The 21,192-nt window shown below is 44.0% G+C and overlaps 1 protein-coding gene across 2 annotated transcripts; it reads right to left on the bottom strand.

Moving 5' to 3' along the window:
• Window positions 1–816: 816 nt before the first annotated feature.
• On the bottom strand, window positions 817–16,745 carry CDKL2 (cyclin-dependent kinase-like 2 (CDC2-related kinase)). Of its 2 annotated transcripts, XR_774877.1 has the most exons (14): window positions 16,454–16,745; window positions 11,513–11,707; window positions 10,427–10,605; window positions 9,417–9,529; window positions 8,962–9,101; window positions 7,824–7,912; window positions 7,185–7,311; window positions 6,019–6,293; window positions 5,456–5,546; window positions 4,576–4,687; window positions 4,348–4,454; window positions 3,530–3,622; window positions 1,980–2,215; window positions 817–1,874 (listed from the first exon to the last, which is right to left on the bottom strand). XR_774877.1 is itself a non-coding variant. In XM_010575533.1 (13 exons), exons 1-12 carry the CDS (start codon window positions 16,619–16,621, stop codon window positions 3,563–3,565), a joined length of 1,656 nt encoding a protein of 551 aa, XP_010573835.1. In that variant the 5' UTR covers window positions 16,622–16,745; the 3' UTR covers window positions 817–1,874; window positions 3,530–3,562. The 2 variants fall into 2 exon arrangements, 1 of the variants encoding a protein (XP_010573835.1); XM_010575533.1 differs by lacking the exon at window positions 1,980–2,215.
• Window positions 16,746–21,192: the final 4,447 nt, after the last annotated feature.

Raw genomic sequence — 21,192 nt, forward strand, 5'->3', positions numbered from 1 at the left:
CTTCCCCCTCCCCCAACCTTCCCTTTTTCCCCCCATTCCCCTAAAACCTTTCTCCCCCCCCAATAATAAACTCAGAAATCATCTGATGCACCACAGGGGAAACCAGCCCACAGGTGGGCAGCAGGGAGGTTTCCCCTGAATGTTTTCCAGGAGGAGCTGTTTGCTGTTTCTGAGACAAGGACCCACCACCCACCGGTGTTGAGGATGAGCATCTCGGTGCTTGTGCCAGGAGAAGCACCCGGCCCCGGCTGGGGGCTGCTCCGTCCACTGGGGCTTTGGTGAATTCCCTGTCGGTCAATTTTAGACAAGTAGCTTGGTTGCATTTGCCCACAGCTAACTAAATGAATGACTGCTGTGGCCAGCTGGGAATATTCTCTATGGGTACAACTGGGCTACCCCAGAGCAGTTCATAGCAGCAAAGAAAAAGCAGGGCGACGGGAACGTAACAGAGCTGTTGCCAGTAGGTCAGCCAAGCTGGAAAGGTAAAGGGCACATTGGATATGCAGTCAGCTAGGTGCTGTCTGGATGCTGCTGAGGGACATTAGGAACTTGTGCTTGTAAATGGCTGCAAGAAACTTGATGTCAAGTGTTAAATAAAAACTGATTCAAAAGTCCTATTTCTAAATGCAAGTAATGCCATCAATATAAATGAGAAGATATAACACCAAGTCCAGGGAAGAAAGCAAGCACATCTCACATTTGTAAGCACACGCTAGTACCAAGAAATCTGGAATTTGATTATCCTTTTATTTACAAATTTTAACGTAAGTGTCAAAACACAGCATAGCCAGGAAGTTCTAAATATGATGACATTCATACTGTATTCTGCCACAGTACATCGATGGTAAAGGCCATATTTTGTGTTCCAAAGACAAGTTCCAAAATTAACTACACCGTACAGGGGTGTGAGCTGTGACAGCAGCCTCGAGCTGCTGGAAAACTGAGTTGTGAGCAACACAGGGACAGCACAGAACTGACCACAGCCAGCTTGGAGGCAGATAAGCAAAAATGGTCTCATAACAGACCCAAGATAACAGCGATGCCATCTTTCTCCACAAGCCACTGTCAAGTTTTACACTTGCATGTCCCAACCCCCAAGGAACCTAAAGGACTGATGACTTAAGGGAGTTACTGAGCGTTCACAGAAACCATTTCACATGCCACTTGCTACACAGCTCAGTATTTTACACTGTTATTCTTCCTTCACCGTTAACAGTAGCCAGACGTTCACCCAGCATGGCCAGACAACAGGCCGAGTTAAACACCTGAAAAACAACCACCCAAAGACTGGGGGATGAAAGCATGGAGGGAAAAGGAACCTAACACAAGATCACACATGCTGCTGAGCCTTAGCAAGGGTTTCAAAGGAACAGTTGGGAACATTTACACATTTAAACATCGTATTTCTTGCACAAACATTTTCTTCACTGACATTTTTGTCAAGGCAAAGGTGCTTTCCAATACAGATCAGGTAGCCCACCAAAACATGGCAAATTCAGCAGATATCTACTCTCTTCATTTAAAGAGAAACCCTCAAGAGGGCAGCAGTTAGACAAAAGAAAGCCCAGCTTCCTTCAAAATCCTCCAAACCAGCTTCTACCCTTGTCACACACCAATAACCACTGTTTTTCTCTGAGCAACCTCAGATAAGACCCGGCCCTAGGCCAGAAAGTCAATGTTTCACCAGCTGTTTTGCATGCAAGAAATCCAGCAGCAATGGCAGCGTGAGCTCTGTCCTTGGACTGGACCTGAGCCTCTTCCCATGGCAGTCTGCTGGGCTAACAAGAGAGTAAGGGATCCTCCTCTCTCCTGCAGAGACCTTGCAGCTTTAGCACCTGGAAACTCAGGTGGATTGTTCCCACTGTTTCAGCCACCTGCATCGAGGAGAAAAGCAGAATGATGTTATGGACGGGCTAACAAAACCAGAGGTAGTCCCTGATGGTATGTTTCCTTTATTTTGATTTATTACATGTCCTTACCTTGCTAAAGCTGTGCACTTACACATCTGTGCTTCGTAGAAGAGACAACTTTAGTAAGGTTTCTTTTTCCCCCACTTCTATTATAAGGGTTGCTTCCCACCCCAATGGTTTTTCTTCTTTCTTCCTAGTAGCATTAAGTCATCGCATCACATGAATGTAAGTGACAAATACACTCATATAGATTACAAGCACGTCCAGCATTGGTGCAGAGATTTCAGAGTCAGCAGCTGCTCCCTCTCCTCAAAAAGGAACCACCAGAGCCCAAAAGAAAAAAAACCTAACGCACACAGTATTGCCATGGCACGCTCGTGGCTATCTGTAACTAACACTGAGTAGGAGAGGAGGGAGGCTGTGGTGCCTGGCGTTCCCTGCGGCCACAGAGAGAATCCCCGGAGGAGCAGGTATGTGATCACATCCAGGCTGGCAGCACCAGTGTACCCAGAGCATTGAGTAAAGCCCATCTATGCAGGACACAAGGTTCCAATAGAGCCAGAGAGATTCTGGAGCACAGCCCCGAAGACCCTTCCAGAGCACCTTGTCTCCTTCCCTCTTTATTCTCCCCAACTTCTCCCTCTGGAAGGTACAGTCTCGGTGCCCAGCCTCAGTGAGAAAAGAGGGGTGATAATGAGAGTAAAAACCCTCAGCTAAGCACTGCATTTCTAGCTTTCAAGAGCACAAGACAAACTCCAACACATAGAGCAGACTCGCAGGAAGATGCTGAGCATAAGATGTAACAATACCCCAACAGAGAAAAGCAAAACAACAAACAAATCCACACATTTTCTTCTATGAGTTTTCTTTCAGATAAACTGACTGACTGAAAGAACTGCATGTCTTTCAATGGACAAGATGAGAAAGTATTAAAACCACATTAAAAGCCTCAGCTTAAAACAATCTGGAATGATAAGATGCAATGCTACGTGAAAGTGCAAATAGAGTGGCAGAATTCAAATTTAGTACTTCAATCTTAAGACAAGTCAACCACATAGCCAGGACTCCTTCTCTCCCAGACTCCTATCTCATACTTGGAGAGCACTGAGGTATCTCAGCTACATTAAAATGCATGACATAGTTACTAAATATTTTCTCTAATGTTAAGCTTGACAAGCCCCCCCAAACGCTTTTCTCCCTTCTTGCAAGAAAGTCCATTTTCTGTGATGCACTTGACAATGCTGTACGTAAAACCCATTTCTTCCACTCCTCATGTGAAGGCAGCCAGTTTCCCCTTTTTGTTATTCTGTCAGCTTGCTCAACCCCCAACTTCCTGAGCTGCTTAATTTCCAATGCCAATGCCTAGCACCTCAGCTCAGGAAAATGATTTACCTGCCACAGCCAACTTCAGTATCTGTAAAGAAAACTGCACACTGCTCACAGTAAGAAGTCTGTCATAGCTAGGTGTCCTAACCGAGAACATGAAGTGCAAAAGATTTTCCCATTGCACCTCCCAACTAGGTAAGTGTTCATGAAACTATCCATTTGAAAGACATGACAAGACTACACAGCAGAAATTGAAGCCACCAGAAGGCTAAACTGCAGAAATTAAAGCCTACCTTTTACAGGCAGGTGTGATCTTCTCCATAAGGCTAATGCTCAACTCTGGGGAAGCTGGCTTCTGATGCATCGGGCATCAAGGTCCCTGACAGCTGTAAATTGGGAAAGAAAGAAAAAAAAAAAAAAAGGGGGTTAATTTCCAAGCGTAGTATAAATAGAACAATCAGAAACCACCTTCTAGGGACATATGCGATGCCAACATGTAACTTAAAACAAATCTGTTCTTTGATAAAATCAGACTTTAAAAATGCTTCCCCCCTCGTCCCAATACAGTCCACCAATTCTCAACTGGAAGCAAGGTAGCCAAAGTGACTGCCTATGGAATTACCTATCTCTCAAACAATGTCTCCGTGTCACTGAGGAACTAATCTTTAAGAGAGTTGCAAGCTTTCCCCTTCTCTCCCTATGCCTGGCTCCTACGCTTTCTCCCTCCGTACTGCACTCAGCCCCTCAACATCTAACACAGCCGGAACAGTTCTCCTCAAAACACGTGTCCCTCCTGGTCTCTATTCAACTCCGGTAAATCAGGCCTACTTGCACCTTGATCCAGCCAGCTGAAATAGCAACAGTTCATGCTGTCTGTCTTAGCAGTGAGAGTCTAACCTCAGAGAGAAAAATAGAGCCCCATGTTTCATCTGCCACCCTTCTTCTCTTCCCCCCGTGTAAGGCCTCAGGTCCTTTTACTTAGACAGTTAAGAAACCAAGGCAAGTTCTGCTTCTGTTAAGAGTCACACTGGAATTCTGTGGGTCACGCTGTTCAGAAAGTCCTGGACCAAACAAATACAGAGCAGCACAAACTATTTTATTGCTTTGTTACCTGCTGTGAGGCTAGACTTGGGTTATGGAGGTCAATAGCAGCAAGGGAGGGGACACGGAACTCTGAAACTGTTTTATTTTCCTTTTTCAGAAATCTGGGATGCCACGCTGCAAAACACAACCAATGCATACAATGTTAAGGAAGCAAGAGCTGACTGTTGTAACGCATACCGCTTCCTGCCACTTATTTAGTATCCAGGTTTTATTTAGAGGACATCAAAGCTCATACCTTCCACTCCTCTCAGTTCAGGGAGATGATTTAGTTCTGGCAAACGCACATCTGTCTTGGAGAATTCCCATTTTTTCCTATTTGCCTGAAGGATGTTTTTTTCATTAGTCACCTGTAATCAAAAGGCATAAGTACCAGCTCATGGAAATGTAGAAAAATGAAAGCTATTTTCAAGCTTAAAAATGCACCAACACAGCAATGTTCGGCTGTAGTTGGAACGTCCACAAGAGTAAAAGAAGAGACTCTAATGCGTGTGAAGGAATCCATTCTGCTCAAGTGTCATTTATACATTATAAACAAAGGAACAACCACAGCAAAAAAACCCAATCATATAAGCGAGACTGCTTTCAGAGAGACAAAATACAACACTTGGAGAACAGCTCAGATTAGTTATCTGTAAAAAGACAAGTGTTCCTGCTGGCAAGGGAAGAATATTACCTAGGTAGTGAGTGCAGTGGAAAGCTTTCCATTTCACTTGTTTTCATTTTCAATTTTTAATGCATTTATGATATGACTAAACAAGGCCCTGACCACGTCACATCCAAATCTTCAATTCCGCTTCAGTAGCGCGGCACACATGGTCTACTTTTCCTGACCAGAGAGGAGACTATGGATATATTCCAAGTCTCACAGATATCCCGTTGGACTGCTCCCCTCATTTAAAATTCTCCTCTGACACAAAATATGTTTCATATAAGATAACTATTAGCAAAGGATAGCAGACAACACATCTATAGGTAAAAAAAGGGGTAAAGAAAATAATCTTTCTAGTTGGGAGTTATGGTAAAGACTGCAACAGATGGGATTCTTGACAATAAAACACATACTTGAGTTCAGAATTTGGTTTTGCTTTGCCAAGGGGGAAAGACAGATGACTTACCGATGTCAAGCTTACACTGTAATGGCCTGCTGGAGAATGCTTCCGTTGCTTTAGAAATGGGTTCAAGTATTTTTTACTCTTTTCATCAACTCTGTAATCAAAAATGCCCCAAACTTTGTGTTAACTGGGGTAACATGGTGAATATACAAACAACAAAAGCAAGACATCCAGAAACACTGTCATTAAATGCTTGGAAAGAAGGCTTACAAGGAGAATATCCTTTGTGAGATCAGTTAACAGAGAAGTTCGGTCCAAAGAACAAGCCATGAGTCAAAGAAAGGCCAGTGTCACAGCAGCTGGCAAACTCTTGCTGTTCAGTAGAACTTTGCCAAATGCAGAAACACATGGACCCTGTGCCTGCGTGGACAAGCACAGCTGCTCAAGGTGAAGTTGGGCCTTCTGATCCACGTACAATCCTCCACCCAAGAGCTGTTTCTAGCCGTGTCCTGTCCCAAACCCGCATGTCACATACCCACGTCATCACCCTGCACCTCTCTCAGGACATTACAGTTCCTCGGCAAGAGGGATGATGGATACGAGCTCTTCTAGCTCTGCTCCCATACCTGTAACTAAGGTTCCCAGGCACAGGACCCATCCCAACCGTGGTGGGAGAAAAGTTCTGGTTGATGGGAGGGATAACTATGCCTGCATTCTTGGCATAGTCCAAGCTGCTGCTGGAATCTTTTAGGCTGGTTTGAGGGCTTATTTTAAATGGGTTGATCGCACTGTCGTAGAGGGAGCTCAGGTTGGAGGATCGGTCTGCTTTCTCTGCATCAGCTTTAGAGCGCTTCGCCTTTAATAGCTTTGCATCTCTGCTCTTTGGGTCAATGCTGAAATCCTGTTTGGGAAAATAAGCATCATCTTTCTCTTAGTCATGTTTAAAAAGTAGCTTAGAGCACTGCCTGCAGGGAAAAAATGGTCAAAAGCCTAAACCTGCATGATTCTGCAAGGAGCTGATGAGATGGATTTGTTTTTACTAGAAAACCTCTGTTTTCCATTAAGCAGGAGACCCGTCAGGATTCTAGCACCCTCTATAAATAAGTCACCTTAAAATGGGATTGGAAATGATGGAGGAAGAACAGCCGTATCCTGTGTCACTTCCAAAGAAATGAAATAAGAACTGAGCCCAATGTCACCTCAAAGTCACTCTGAAGCCTCTGCTCCTTAATATCTGATTGAAAGCAAAATATATAATTTTGGAGTCAGGGCTTTAACACAGGTAAACAGCAGCATACAAGCATGTTTTCATGATTCAAGATGACTTATGCTTCCCAATTGATTCTCCCTTCAGCTCTGTATTTACCAGTCACTGCATCACAATGTAATTTACCTGCAAGGGACTGCCCAAATAGCCACTTGCAGACTGTTGAGCCAAGCACAAGAGCAACCCTGCAGCAGCCAAACAGCTAGAATCAAAGGCACAGAACTTCTACACAACAGCCTGCAGGCTGTATTGCACTGAGTGTCAGAGCTGTGCGGGCACAGGCCTAACGTACTGCCTTGAATCAGGCGACAGGATCTTCAGCACTGTTTAGACTCACAGTGGCCTCCAAAGGTGAGCTTCTCTGGCACGTCACAGTTACCTAATCTTTATTAAAAAAAAATAAAATGGAAAACTATGCTTATATTTTTGCTATGAACTTAAACTGCTGCACATACTTATATAGTGACTTTAAAACATAAAACAAATAAGAAAAAATACAGGTTTGGAAAACAAAGATGGACCAACCTGGACACCAATAATTTTTCTTTCTTCTAAAACATCATCTTTGTCCCTTTTGCTGATTTTTGATTTTTTTTGTAATTGATGGTCTCTGGCATCTTTCTGAATCTTCAATTTAAGCTCCTGAGCAAATCTAAATTCCATATAAGGGGGGGGGGGGAAAGGGTTTCTGTTAATCTCAGTATCATCATCAGTTGGTGTTCAGCCCAGGCTCCTATAGCCTTTTAAGTAATCAAACAAACCATGCCTTTTTAACTGAGAAGCCAACCAAATATGATGTATCCATTAAAATAAATACAATCTTACAAGCACACGCTTTTCACATTACAGCAATAAATATATTTATGTCCCAGTCTGGTGTAGATGCAGACAGTGCATACAGTGTAAGACTATACTACCCAATACAGTGTGACACTGGGTGCGCACACTGAGGAATTAATGTCATAACAAGGTAATGAGGCAAACATGCCGCTGCAATGTGTTTTCCCTTTCAACCGTTCTCCTACTTCCAGGAAGGCTAAAACCAAACAAAACCAAGACATTCAGCAGCTGTCAGCTCTGCGAACCCCACGTGCAATCTTCAAGCGGAACTGCTTAACTTACTTCTAATATGAGCCTGCTTTGAGCAAGAAATGAACCGTTTACCTTTCAGCAAATCCATCCTTGTTAAAGAAATCGCACTGCAAGAGTTCGGCACAGGATGGTCTTTTGTCTGGATCAATCTGCAAACACTTCTGTCAAATCAAAAGAAACATTAGAAAGCAAATACATTAGAAACGAAACAAAGGCTTTAGCATTTCCGACTGAAGTCAAGAAAAAAGCTGCAAAACTTCCCCTTCTAGGGCCTGTTATATTGAGATGGGCCCAAGAGACACCAATACTGAAGAAGATTAATGTTTGCTGACTGCTTCCATTCCAGTCACTAATGCTCACAAAGACTTATTGCATAGGGAATACCTGTCATACAAATAGATCACTCTGCTCTCAGTAAACCTCCCTTGTTTTCAGTTACATTTGTTTGGCTAAGGCTTTAGAAACTGTTTTGATCATCAGACATTTCAAATACAACCATGTTGTTTTTAGGTTGTTTTAGTTACCCAACATATCAGTGCTCCAGATGACTGTGTCAAAGCACAAAAACACTCCCTGGAAGGATTCTCCAGAATCTATTACAAAGTTGTAGGCTTCCTAATTCTCACATGGTAGACACATAGCTCCAAGAGCATGGCACACATTTGGATGACATCCCATCCAAGTCTACTTGCTTGCAGTACCTCCACCAGCAAGTAGAGGGAGGGTTGGCAGAAAACACTATCCACACGGCTCTGCTAGCAAGTAAGAAGTCGGGGGCTGTGTATCATCTACGTAGCATCCACTTAGGTAGCAGACAAGGGGGCAAAACTTCTTGGGAGACCTTCCAAAAGATCGACTGATGCAGTGAAGTGTACGTGGGACACTTTCAACATACAAGCCCTTCTTCACCTTTCAAATCTCCTTGGAAAACTTAGTGGGGCACTAGATACTACAAATCCTCCCTGGAGGATATAGAGTGATTATTTTGGCTCTGGAGATGACTAGCTTAGTATCCCCTGCCACCCAGGACGGTGGCTGTTGTACCCTTGCAGTCCTCACTAAGGTACCAACCCAAGCAATTGCTCATTGTATAGGTAATTGAGGGAAAGCCAGTTTAACAGCCTCAGCCCTTTCGTAGGCTGTATTCACTTCCCCAAGGCGAAGGACAAGTAAACAGAAAAATGTTCATAATAAACGATCAGTTAATTACCTTGGCTAAATCTAGTACTGCAGCAGAGAGCTTAGGATATCGTTTGTCCAGAGATTCAACCTCCTTCACTTCAGGCAACCTCATGCCAGCAAAAAGGGGATTTTTATAGAATAACTCTTGGTGTCTTGGAATTAAATTACCTGGAATCACACAAACAAAGCAACCCCATGGAATAACTACAGAAGAGTCCCATGAAACATTTGAGAGGCTGAAATACTGGGTCAGCACTACTGTAAGAGCTACAGTCTGAGTTGTTCTCTTTCCACCTGTGCACCACGAATTGATGCTGTACTCGCAAGCTCCTAGCTCCCCCTTTGTAAAAGGCGCTAAGAGTATATGCTCTCCTAAATACACACACCACAGCCTTTCTCCTTGCACCTTACTTCCCCCTCTCAAAATGTACTTCACTCCTTCATTACTAAGCAGGCACTAGGAGGCCAACAGGCATTTCTTACCCAGGCACTTGGTGATATGGTAGAGCTGGTCAATGTCTGAATCTCCAGGGAAAAGGGGCTCTCCTGTAAGCATTTCTGTTATCAGAGAGCCAATAGCCCACACATCCACAGCCCTGGAAAAAAAACAACAAACAACACCCCAGCTCAGCACAGCTTCATTTGTCTCTGATCTAAAGTCTGAGCCAGGCAAGCGCATAGTACGTCTTCAGCAGGTTAGGAGCCCCGAGGGCAGCTCTGCTCCCCGAAACAGCAAGACAGCTGTTTTTCAAGCTTACAAGTGCTCTGATGAATGGCAAGGATTCGGCTCTTGAAACAGACAAATGCTAGCAGAAGCCTGACAGATGTAAAATCAGGTTCCAAAAACTAATGCTTTAAAAATACTAATACAACATAACACATTAGTAGAATCTTGCACTTCAGAGAGCACAAAGGTAAGCAGCTCCTCTTTCTGCAGGCATCCGCTCTTCAAGCATATTTGCTGAAAATTAAGTAATACAGGGACATACATAAACCCGCACAATTGTACTAACAGACCTGTGAATAACACAGTTTAAGTTCTGACCAGGTTTTGTGGCACTGGGGATCCCATTAAGAAAAATCTCATTCATCCCACCTCCTCCCTCCTGAAATGTCCATCTAGAATTGTTGGAGGGACTTTTCTGTCTTCCCTCCATGACTCCAACTGCACAGGACTGAGGTCTGTCATAGCCTCCCCAATGCTACCATTGGCAACTGAAAAGCTCCTATAGACAACAGACCAGGAATGCTGAGGGCTCTCCTCACCTTTTGAGCCAGGAAAGCCTAGCACTGGCAGTAGCTAGCTGCAGAGTGGGAAAGAGAAGAGGAAAGCTTAAAACTTTATAAGTGAATAACCAGGGAATGCTGAACAGCATCCCTTTAACCTGTTTGCCAAGCAATAGTCCCCTGCCTCCCCAAAAACCAGAGCATCCCCCTGCCCCATACTCCCCACAAGCCTACAACCCTTCTGCAGCCTCGCGTGCCAGTCTTACTTGCCATATTTGATATCTCCCACCAGCAGCTCTGGAGCTCTGTACCATCGGGTTGCCACGTAGTCTGTGTAAGCTTCCCCTGAAGCTGCTAAGGTACGGGCAAATCCAAAGTCACATAGTTTTACAACTCCCGACTGGGAAACTAGTATGTTCTCTGGCTTAATATCCCGATGTATTATCTGCGCAGAGAAAAGAAAGTCAAGACAAATAAATTCCCCATTTCTACATAGTAAAGTGATTGGCTCACCAAAAATAGTAGCTTTCTTGCATCCAGGTAGAAAACTACATTTTTGCAGGTGTGGGAAACATACAGAAACTGTAAAAGACAGCTACATGCACACAGTCAATGAACAAGTGCCGACCCAAGTACACAGGTGAACACAGAACCTCTAATTTTTGCACACAGAAGCATTTATTTTATGTATTGCTCTGCATATGTTCTGCAGGTGTATTTAGTGTAGGTATTTTAACAGGCACACTTTATTATGCTTGAAAATCTGGCCTTGACCACAAGTTTAAAAGCTGTAAGTATTACAAGGGCCATGGGCATGTCCTGCAGTTAAACGTGAAGAGTATTTTTGGAATTCATAAGAGACACAGTTTCCCAAACATAAAAATAAATAAATAAATGCACATGTGTTTATATAGAGAGTTACACAACTATGATTAAATTGGCAAACCTGTTATAATTCAGTCAAGAACAAAAACCTAAAAATACTGAAAAGAAAAAAGCAAGCCTACATGTTTACATAGACCTATTGGAGTCAAACTTTTTAAAGTGAGACTGATAATCTCCCTCTGCAAGATAAGCCAACCTATAATAAGGTGCCACCAAGTGTTGGATCCCCATGGACTTCTGGACCCTTCCTTTGAAACACATTCACAAATCAATCAGAGACAGACTACTGGATTACCTGACATCAAGCTCTGACATTTTACATGAAATTCAGTCCAGCCCTTCTGCCCTGCCTCTTCCTTTTTGGCAAAAGCTTTATTTTTCTAAGTTTTAATATATATGAAAAATATAGGCTTCTGTATCTATTCATTCAAGGTTAACTACAGAGCTGACTTCTTATGCATACTTACATTATGACTGTGACAAAACGCTATTCCTCTCATAATCTGAAATAAGTATTTCCGAACCCTGCTGTAGTCTAGTCCATTTGGAAACGCCTCAAGGTCATCAAGCACCGTGTGATCCACAAATTCAAACACCAGATACCACCGTTTCTTCTTTTTACACACTTCCAGCAGGTTCACGAGATTCTCATGCCTGAGTTGCTGTTATAAAACAGGAAAATATTTTATGAGAGCTTGACAGCATATAATGGGTAAACTACAACCAGATACTTTCAACTGCAACCCAGCCACTGCACTCACTGCCCTGGCATGCTCTTCTTGTGATGGCACTCACACTCATTTATTCTTAAAATCAGCTCACTGATATTTTTGAATAGGTTTTATTTCACCAATTTTATTTTATTTTTTTAACATTATCTGGAGGATTTCCACCACCTCATATATGCAGACACCTGTTTTTGTAACCTAAAAAGAAATAAAACACTGACTAAGGACATTTCTTCTTAATGGGGATGCTGAAAACACACTGTTGTTTTGTTGGAAAAATCTCACGCGTTCTGCTTCTCAAAATATTCTCCTCACATAAGAGGTGACACTAACTCATGCCCTGATCTTGACAAGCTTTAGAGCAAGCTTATGTTCCACATCAGATAAGTCTTGAGGAACTAAAAAAGAAATCTAGAGGAACATTTGAGAGACAAATGAGAAAGACGTGAGAAACAGCAGGCACCTAACAACATCTCCCACAAAGACTTGCCATAGCAAAGGAAAACCCAGAGGTCCCCGAGCTAGCAGGAAAGACAAAGCTGCACGGTTTGTACCGGGAAGTTCAGCATTCTGCCAAGTATGTCTGACCACTGCGAGAACAACAGGGCATTTAACCATGACTGATGAGCTGCAGGGACTCCTTACTAATTCCCTGGTTTTGCTTACAAACAGCTCAAGCAGCAATAAACACAGCTTGTTCCTGTAACATTGGGCTGTATCTGTGACTCAAACTCCTTTTAGGAGATATTCTTATCAAGGTGACCAAGTAACACTGTGCTACCCTGCCTCCTCCCTCAGGGCAGGGAACTAGGAGCAATACTAGCTACCTCTTCAAGACAAGATTCAAAGGATTGCTGAAGACAGCTCTCAACTTTCTGTTTTAAGAAAACTTTTTGCCTCTCCCAACAATCCAAAGCTGATTCATCTCTTCTCTCCCACATTTCCAGGAAGTTTTACTACTCTTCTCTGTCATTCCCTTCTCTAGGTCCTCTTTTTTAAAATCTTTTACATCCCCATTTACAAGAAAACAAAACCAGCTGCAATGCTTCTCTGTTCTACCTAGCTGCCAGTTCATCACTGTAACAGGAACTAGGCCTTAAGCCTCATTGTTTCTAAGACTATTCGTATCAGACATGTAACTAATGATTAGAGATTGCTTTAGATGTGATTAGTAGAATGCAGGTGCTTATAAAACAATATGTATAAGCTGCTTATTTGTCCTATGTGTAGTCTCCACCATGGCTGGCTAAAACCCCAGTCAAGCTGAATCAACACAGGAAGGATCATACATCTTAGACCTAAGACATGAGAGTAAGTGATTAACTTTAGAACAAGATAAATTAATAGAATAGCCTGAGTGATTTTCAGAAATTCAAAGGTGATCTTTGATGTGTAAGAAGATAAGTGATTGTGGTGACCCAAGACCTTCTGCCTACGACCACTAACTTCAGAAGAACCGGGACACGAGAACTGATGAGATAAGTTGAGGAATGATAATGACACGGGAGCCGAGATCAACTGGAAAATTACAAAGAGTTTGGACTGGGATAATGGGTGGTAAAAGGTATATAAGACTGAGAAATTTTTGGAAGTTTGCCCTTCACTGCGCTGGTGGCCCAACTCTCAGTTGTTAATAAAGCAAACCTAGAGGAACCCATGACTGAAAAGCCTTTAACAATTGCCAACTACTCAGTGTATCTTAATTTTTTCTAATAAGGCTGATAGACTTTTAAGGTCCTACCGTACCCAAAGCATTTCTGTTGGCACTGCCAGCTTATACACATTTACGATAACTAACATGCCAGAATACAAGCACATTGAATGGATAAAAGGAAAGTTCAGAATTCTTACCTATAATAGTGTTAACAATTAAACAGCTTCTATTAAACTTTGTCTAGTGGATTCAGACTGAGAATTGCCAAGGATTTGAAGAGGGTGGTTTTTTCCCCAGTATTATGCAGAGGGGGAAGCTGAAGACAGAAGAAAACCCTGCAACTTTAAATAGAAAGAAAAAAAAAAAAAGCTACTGTATTTTCTAGCTATTTTGTCATCGAATTCTGACCAGCCAAGAATCTACCTCCAATTCGTTACACATTTGTAACACCGGTTTACCACACACCACTTGAACAAAACAGACCATGCTACAATGCGCAGTTATTTATTAGCTTGGAGCCTGGCAGGGAAACATCACTGGAGGCTGCCTAAAGGCAGCACCATAGCCCAGGGATCTCGACCAAGGAAGATACAAAAGGACTGCAGAAGACAGGGACTTGTAGGGGAAATGCTCTGCCAGTCCAGAGGGAGTACCAGCCAACCTGCATCTGGGTCTGTCATAGACTCAGATTTCTTAAAAGGTCTGAAAAGTGAAGATTTTAAAAAAGATGATCAATTAGAAAAAAAAGCTCTTTTCTCAAAAATATTTCCTTCCCAGCATAGGAGACCTAAAGAGGTTTTCCTGTTTTCAGCCACGATTAAATTTTTGCCCAAACTCCAGAACAGGAGGAAAAAAAATATTAAAAAATAAAAGAATTAGGTTCACAGGGAGCACGCAAGTAAAGAAACTACAGAAAGATTAAATCTCTAGGTATTTATTTTCACTATGAGAGGCCACACTTATTGAGCTATACATGGAAATGTTCCCCTTGCTAAGTTTCCATTTACCCAGGAAAACAAGTTAATTCCCAACACACCTGGGAGGTGGTACGTGCTTTGACTCAGTAACTAAGCCAGCCTGGCCAACAGATCAGGTACGATCCAAACTCACACCAATCTGTTTACAGGAGTTTGAGAGGACAACACTTGGAGCTGCTGGCTGCATCTCAAGCTCCAACATGTACATTTCTATTAACTCTAAGGGTCTGTAGCTCTTGCAGCAATGGCAGAGATCACCTTTTTTCCTATAGAGCACAGGGACTATAGTCTGGCAGAATTGCAAAGAGACACTTGTGGCAGCCAAGAGGAGAGCAGACAGCCTTGCACGTATTCCCTCCTCCAAAATGCCCTGCATCAGAGGAAAAGCCTAGATGCACTCCAGCTTTAATAAGACTTTCCTTCATTTCTTCACCAGACTGATCACCTGTGTCCCAACGTTTAAAACTACCACATGTGCCCATGCAGAGACAAGCACTCTTCTGTGCATACCACCTGTGGCACAAGGGAAGAAAGAAAATGCTTGCAACTACTGCTGGAGATTACGGTGGCAAACACAGGGGCTGAAGGCAGTCAAAAGAGCAATCAGAACAACAGATGTATGACCTGGCACGGAACGTCACCCTGCATCCTTGGCTCCTATTCACAAAGGAACGCAGCAGAAAAAACTGGCAATGAAAGAGTTTAGGAACTTGCAAAAGCTTCTGTAGGAAGAACAAAGCCAAGAGAGGAAGCAGAAAGACCACATGACAAAACACTGAAGAGCATACACATAAAACCCTGTATATCTAAACCTCTTGAGTGTTTTCCCAGACAGAGTATCTACAGCCCAAATCACGCACTCAAACAGCAAAGGACATTATTCCAGCTGGCTTCAGCCTAGGGGCTAGCCTTTGATTGATAAGGTTCAGGAAATCTGATACCTGTTCTCTTCCAGCTTCTCGCTGGTAGTACAAACCTGCCAGAAAAGTGCCATAAACAAAACAAAATTAAGTAAAACTTTCCTCAAAGCATTTTTCTGTATCAGGTAACACCAGTACCCAGTCTAGTTAGGCACACTGTCACACATTCAGGTCAACATTCACCTGCAGGTTTTAAAAGTTCAGCACTTCCTTACTTTGCAACAAATTGACAGCAGCAAGGTACTGGAATGTGGTACACAACACAGGGGGACACAATTACCATCAGGAGGGAATGGAGACCTTGCGACTCCCTTCCTCGTACCTTTCCCTGCTGAATACAGGACACATAAACAGACTAGATTCTAACGAAGCCAGATTTAGCCAGACAAATCCAGTACAGCACCCAGCCAAAGGAAAAAGCTGCTCTACAAGGCTATAACTCAAAGACTAAACAAATCTACCACGGCTTGGCTGCTCATGGAAATACAAACAGGGCCCAATCAAGTCTCTTTTGGTTTGGACTTTGTTAGTTATACTTTATAAATCATGGTCAAAAGCAACTGTGTTTCCCTTTCAAAACTGACACAATGGCTTAAATTTACACCTATCCCGTAACTTCACTGGATAAACACCCCTCCTTAAAGGACTATTAAGAAGTCTTAAGAGGCAGTTTCCTCCCAAGAGCTCACTAACTCCCTACAGGTAGGTCTCACTCCACCTTTACTGCAAGAAAAACTCAGACCACAGACATGAAGTTTCCTATTCTGCTCGAACAAGACATTTGCTTTCATGAAGGTATTGAAAACACCCGACTAAGATCCAAAATACGCCGTGAAGAGGCATCTCACGCACGGCAGAGGCTGGACCCGCACACTGCTGCTCTCCCTCCCCAGAGAACACCCACGCTGAGCTGCATCGTTCCCCTCGCCTGCAGCAGGACAGGTTGTTAGAGCGATAACTACAGGAGCTTCAAAATAAAGAGGTCGCGGCGCGCGTCGTCCTGCGACTCCCAGCTGACGAATTTAAACACAAAGCCATCAAAAAAGCCACCGGTTTGGTCCGACTCTGCTGCAAAACGCAGGCCCGCTCCCCTGAGCTGCCCTCACAGCCCCCGCGCCCCCCTGGTCACCTTCAGCAGCTTGATCTCCCTCACGGCGATCTTCCTCACCACCGCGTCGTCCTCGCTTTCCAGGAACTTCTTGACGGCGACGATCTGCCCAGTCTCCTTGTTTCTGCACTTGGTCACCACCCCGTAGCTGCCTTCCCCCACGAGGCCCAGCACCTGGTACTTCTCCATGGCCGCAGCTTTCCCCCTGCGGAAGGCCCGGGGACCGGAGAAACTCCGCTAAGCCGCGGCCGGGGTGGGTTGAAGGAACCGGGGCCGCACGGCCCCGCTGATGGACGGTGGCGGGCGCGGGCCCGGGTCCAACGCACCGTCACCAGGGCAACGGCCTGCCGTAAAGGCGCAGCCGCCGCGCCGGCTGTGAGGGACGGCGGGCTGCCCTGAGGGATGGCGGCCGCAACCGGCGGGACCGCGAAGCGGCCGGCAGCCCCCGCCCGTTGGCGGCGGGAGAACGAAGGTGGGCTGGCCGCCGTGAGGGAGGCAGGGCGGAGGCGGGATCCTGAGGTACCGCCTGTCCCCAACCTCTGGTGTGTTTGCGTCAGCCCCCTGGGGGGGGTGATGTCAAACCTGACCGGGCGGGAACGCCACTCCTCTTGCTGGAGAATGTAACCCCGATATTTTACGCTGCTCTTATTAAAAAAAATTGTAATTTCTGTGGAAAAGTTCGATGGTTCTTCTCAGCTACGGCCAACAGCAAGGTTCGGGTGTCAGCTACACACGATTCCTTGGCTATTAATAAATCATCAACGTAACTGTATCAAAACAGATCTGTTGTTTTTTTTTTAAACACAACATCCTGCAAATCTTTTACTAGAATTTTAGAAAACTAGCAGAGGACCCAGCGAAGCCCTGTCTGTTACCTGTATCTTTCCCGAAATAAATGCAAAAAACCCACATTGAGACCCCAGATGAATAATAGGTCTGCTGATTCAAGGCAAAAAAAAAAGCTGCCCCTGTATCTATTAGACAGGGGTAATTATGTTCATTAATTAAAAGGTTCAAGACCATATTCTCATCAGAAGAAGGGGAAAATAGTTTGTATTCAGTAGTGGCTGCACCACAGGTCCTTTTTTGGTCATACCCCTCTTCAGTGACCTGGTCATCCACAATAATTACAATAGTCTCCCGTTCGTTGAGGCCCATCGCTCCTAAAATCCGCTCCTCTGCTTTTGCCTTGAAGACCTCCGCGTCCCCGTCCCCTCAGCCTAGGATCGCTATTCAATCTTGGGCCGAGGTACCGGGGGGACAGGAGCAGCCACAAAACAAATTTGTGAGTTGATGGCACGGGAGATGCCGGACTCCTTCCTAACAATGCCAGCTTAAGGGAGCGCCCAAGACGTGCTACTTGGCTATAACGAGTAAAAAGGCCTTATAAAACTTTTTCCCTTGAGGTTCTTTTCTTAAAGCCATCAAGACACATAAAGAACAAATGACTAAGCAATCTTATCTTGGCATGAAAATGCACGGTGGGCAGAGCGCCAAGATAAAAAACCAGTATGAATTCACTTAATGAATATTCTGTGCCTGAGCAGCTGCGTGCTGTTGCAAGGCACTTCATGTTGCTAAGAACGTGGTGATGATAAAGGTGGAATAATTTGCTATCAAATTGATCTCTGTATCAGTGCCCTTGCTGTGCATTTTATTTTAAAAACATGGCAGTTTCGGCACGTTACGTGCAACTTAACTCCAGTCGTGAAGGTAACCTGTGTCCTTCAATAGGGGCTGCTTCTAGCAAAGTTGAAGCATGCGTGTGTGTTTACCGACTGAGGCTTAATCCAACCTACTCTTGCTCTTTCCACTGCACACCAGTGAAGGAGACAGCGACTGATGTAGCCACCCGTGACGGTGAGTCTTTCACTCACGTCGACTTGCTCCAGTCAGGAGTAGCAGGGCAGGATGCGTGCCAGAGAAAGCAATCAGAAACTGAAACTACAGAAACAAAAACATTCTGTGTGGATATGCTAGAAACCATGGCGTACAGTGATAGGGGGGGGGGGGGGAAGAAGAGATGAAAGCATCAGGGAGGAAGGAGTAGAGACCAGCTGTGTCTGTTCAAAGGACTGCAAAGCTGTGTAACTCCTACCTCATCAGGTCGCTAGGAAAATGTCACACCCCACAGCCATCGTGCAAAGACTGAGCTACTTTCCCTTTTCTGCTTTTACCAATCAATTCCTTGACATTTCTCTCCTCAGCTCGGTGGCCTATATTGCACAGTCTAGGGTACCGCAGAAGAAAAGGTCTCCAATTGCTCTGGAGAAATTTATGAACACCTGTCAGGTTTGACTACTGCAACATTTCTCTCTGGGAGAGGAGCAGTACACACCTTGCCAAAACGCCAGTTCCCTGGAAAATAGCATCATGAGGCATCATATATTCCAATAATACTTTCTGAAACCTTTGTCATATTTCTCAAGTCATGTTGATATGCGTCACCTTCTGTAATTCATTTCTGGTTGTTTTTATTTCTCCTTCCCTCTCACTCTCACTTCCTATATACAATCACTGTAATGCACCTTTCAAGGCTCACCTCACAGTTACAGGAAAAAAAAACAACAGAGCTCAGTTGGCATTAATTTATTATATTCCTCCCACCTTCTACTGCTTGTCATTATTATAGCAAGTGCCTTCTCTGGGACCTGGCATCTGTTCAGCACTGCTAATAGATAGCTAACGTGGCAACCAATTAACTCTTCCACTGCTGAGATACCACTTTTAGCTTCATTAAATGAAAGGCACAAATCACAACCACACATGCATAGCAGACTTCGAGAACTTACGTTGTCAGTGCAGATGGCTCTTCAGTTTTATTTTATTTTTAACCATAGCAAACAATATGGAGAATCGGCTTTTCTCGCTTATGGACAGTGTCCAGTGTCAATGGGATCTCTATTAATCAGAGATTCCAGCTGCCTTGCTGCTGTGTGAGTAATGCTGTTTTTTTCCATCAGCAACTAACTTAACGATGACAATGATTTCTTTTGGCTATAGGTTGCTTTGGGGTTTGTTTTTTGAGTGATCTTTATTTTTATACATGTAACATCACTGTTAACTTACGAAGACGTGTGTTGGTGTGGTGCTATAATTTAAAGCCAAAGAGACTGAAGGTGGTGAAGAACGAGTGAGGTATCTTGCTAAGCCATATAGTACCCATGCTCCAGATATGTTTGACAGCCTGTTAGTATCTGAATGGCACTGACCGAGTTCAGTCTGTATAATTTGAGAGAAACCCTTTTTTTCTCTCATAATATGATGCCTATAGCCAACAGGGGCCTTGAACTGGACTCCTCTCTTCAAAAGTGTAATTATTGGTGATGCTTTTTCATGCTGGCCTTTGGAACCCTGAAATATTTTTCTTCATTTAAATGTAGGCTACTGTTAGCTCTTCTGATCTTGGATGACCACAGGAAAGGACATCCACCAGGTTAATAAAAAAGGGACAGAAGAGTTTTAAAGTCAATAGCTAGAAGAGCTTTCTTTTTCTGAGAATTAAATTGGTAGTCTTACAGTGAACACAGGCTTATATCTAAACCAATGAAAAACTGGATAGCTTCATTTTCTAAGTATCTACAGCATAAGTTAGATGTTTTCAGTATTCTGAGCTGAGTGCAACTGATATGATTTCTGTCAATGTGGATTCTGGATCCTTTGAATGTGGGGCAATGGCATTTCTTTTATACATTGTTTACCTTTTTATACCAAATACCAAATGCTGTGTGCCTTCCACATTGTGTTTGTCTTGCTGTAGCTCTCAGAAATGTTCATCTAGAGAATGTCAATGCAGTGTCAGTTCTGATTTTGTTTTTCTATTTTGTTTGCCAGAAATCTTCAGAGATCATGGTCTCTGCCAGAATCATCCATCGTAGTTCTTGTAGTTAAACCTCAGGAAGACAAATAACAATATTCCCTGTTGTTTAGATGCTGGGTTTTAGATGAGTCACACAAACAACTAATTACTTAATATTTTTGATAACGAAGTATCCAATGACTTGAGGAAGTCAGGGATGAAGTAGTCTGGTGCCCTGAATGATCTTTTAGGGCTGAAATTACAATGGTGGAGTTTGTTTTTTTTTTAATTATGGAATTTTTGTTCGCATACAAGCTGTAGTGAACACATGCCGAGGTAGAGAATTTCACAGTATTCCCGATTTCTCTTCACCGCACAAAATGGAGGGGAATAAAATAATAATAAAAAAAATCACACCTGTGGCATGCGGTGGTGATGACACAGTTGATCATGAGATGTTGCTGCCTTCTTTCCAAGGCATTTTTGTGGTAAACTGTCTTATTTTTTTTACCCACCCCGTTCTGCCAGACGACAGAACCTCAACACCCGCTCCTGTTCCACACAGGACCTCTCCCACCTAGTTTACACCCGCAGAAGACAACTCAGTCACCTCCACCTCACCTTCCCGTTACGTTTCTTCCCTTGAGACGACCCCTGGAAGGGAAATAAACACTTTCGGCGACGGTCCTCAAGGAAAAGAGCCTTCAAAACTTCCAGGTTTGACGGGAGACGGTTTTTCCTCTCAGCGGTTTTTGGGCGGGCGCCGCCTTTCTCCTCAGCGCCCGGGAAGGGGCGGGCCGCCGCCGGGGGGCGGTGCCAGCGCTCGGGGCATGCGGCGTCCGCCTCTGCGCTGCGGCCGCGGCCATGAGGCTGTCGGCGCGGAGCCTCCGCCCGCCGCCCGGCCCTTTGTTTCTTAGGGTCAGCGGCTGCCCTCCCTCTCCCCCCTCCTCTCTCCTCCGCC

Source organism: Haliaeetus leucocephalus, unplaced genomic scaffold, assembly GCF_000737465.1.
Source record: "Haliaeetus leucocephalus isolate CR32 unplaced genomic scaffold, Haliaeetus_leucocephalus-4.0 Scaffold484, whole genome shotgun sequence".
In the NCBI taxonomy this organism is placed as follows: domain Eukaryota; kingdom Metazoa; phylum Chordata; class Aves; order Accipitriformes; family Accipitridae; genus Haliaeetus; species Haliaeetus leucocephalus.

Bases quoted from the DNA above. Each gene is read 5' to 3' on its own strand.
- CDKL2 (XM_010575533.1), bottom strand. From the start codon at position 16,621: ATGGAGAAGTACCAGGTGCTGGGCCTCGTGGGGGAAGGCAGCTACGGG. The intron at 7,913-8,961 runs GTAATTAACTGA...TTGATTTGACAG, and splicing joins CAGTACTAGATTTAGCCAAG to AAGTGTTTGCAGATTGATCC. The intron at 4,688-5,455 runs GTAAGTCATCTG...TTTTGATTACAG, and splicing joins ACAGTGTAAGCTTGACATCG to GTGACTAATGAAAAAAACAT.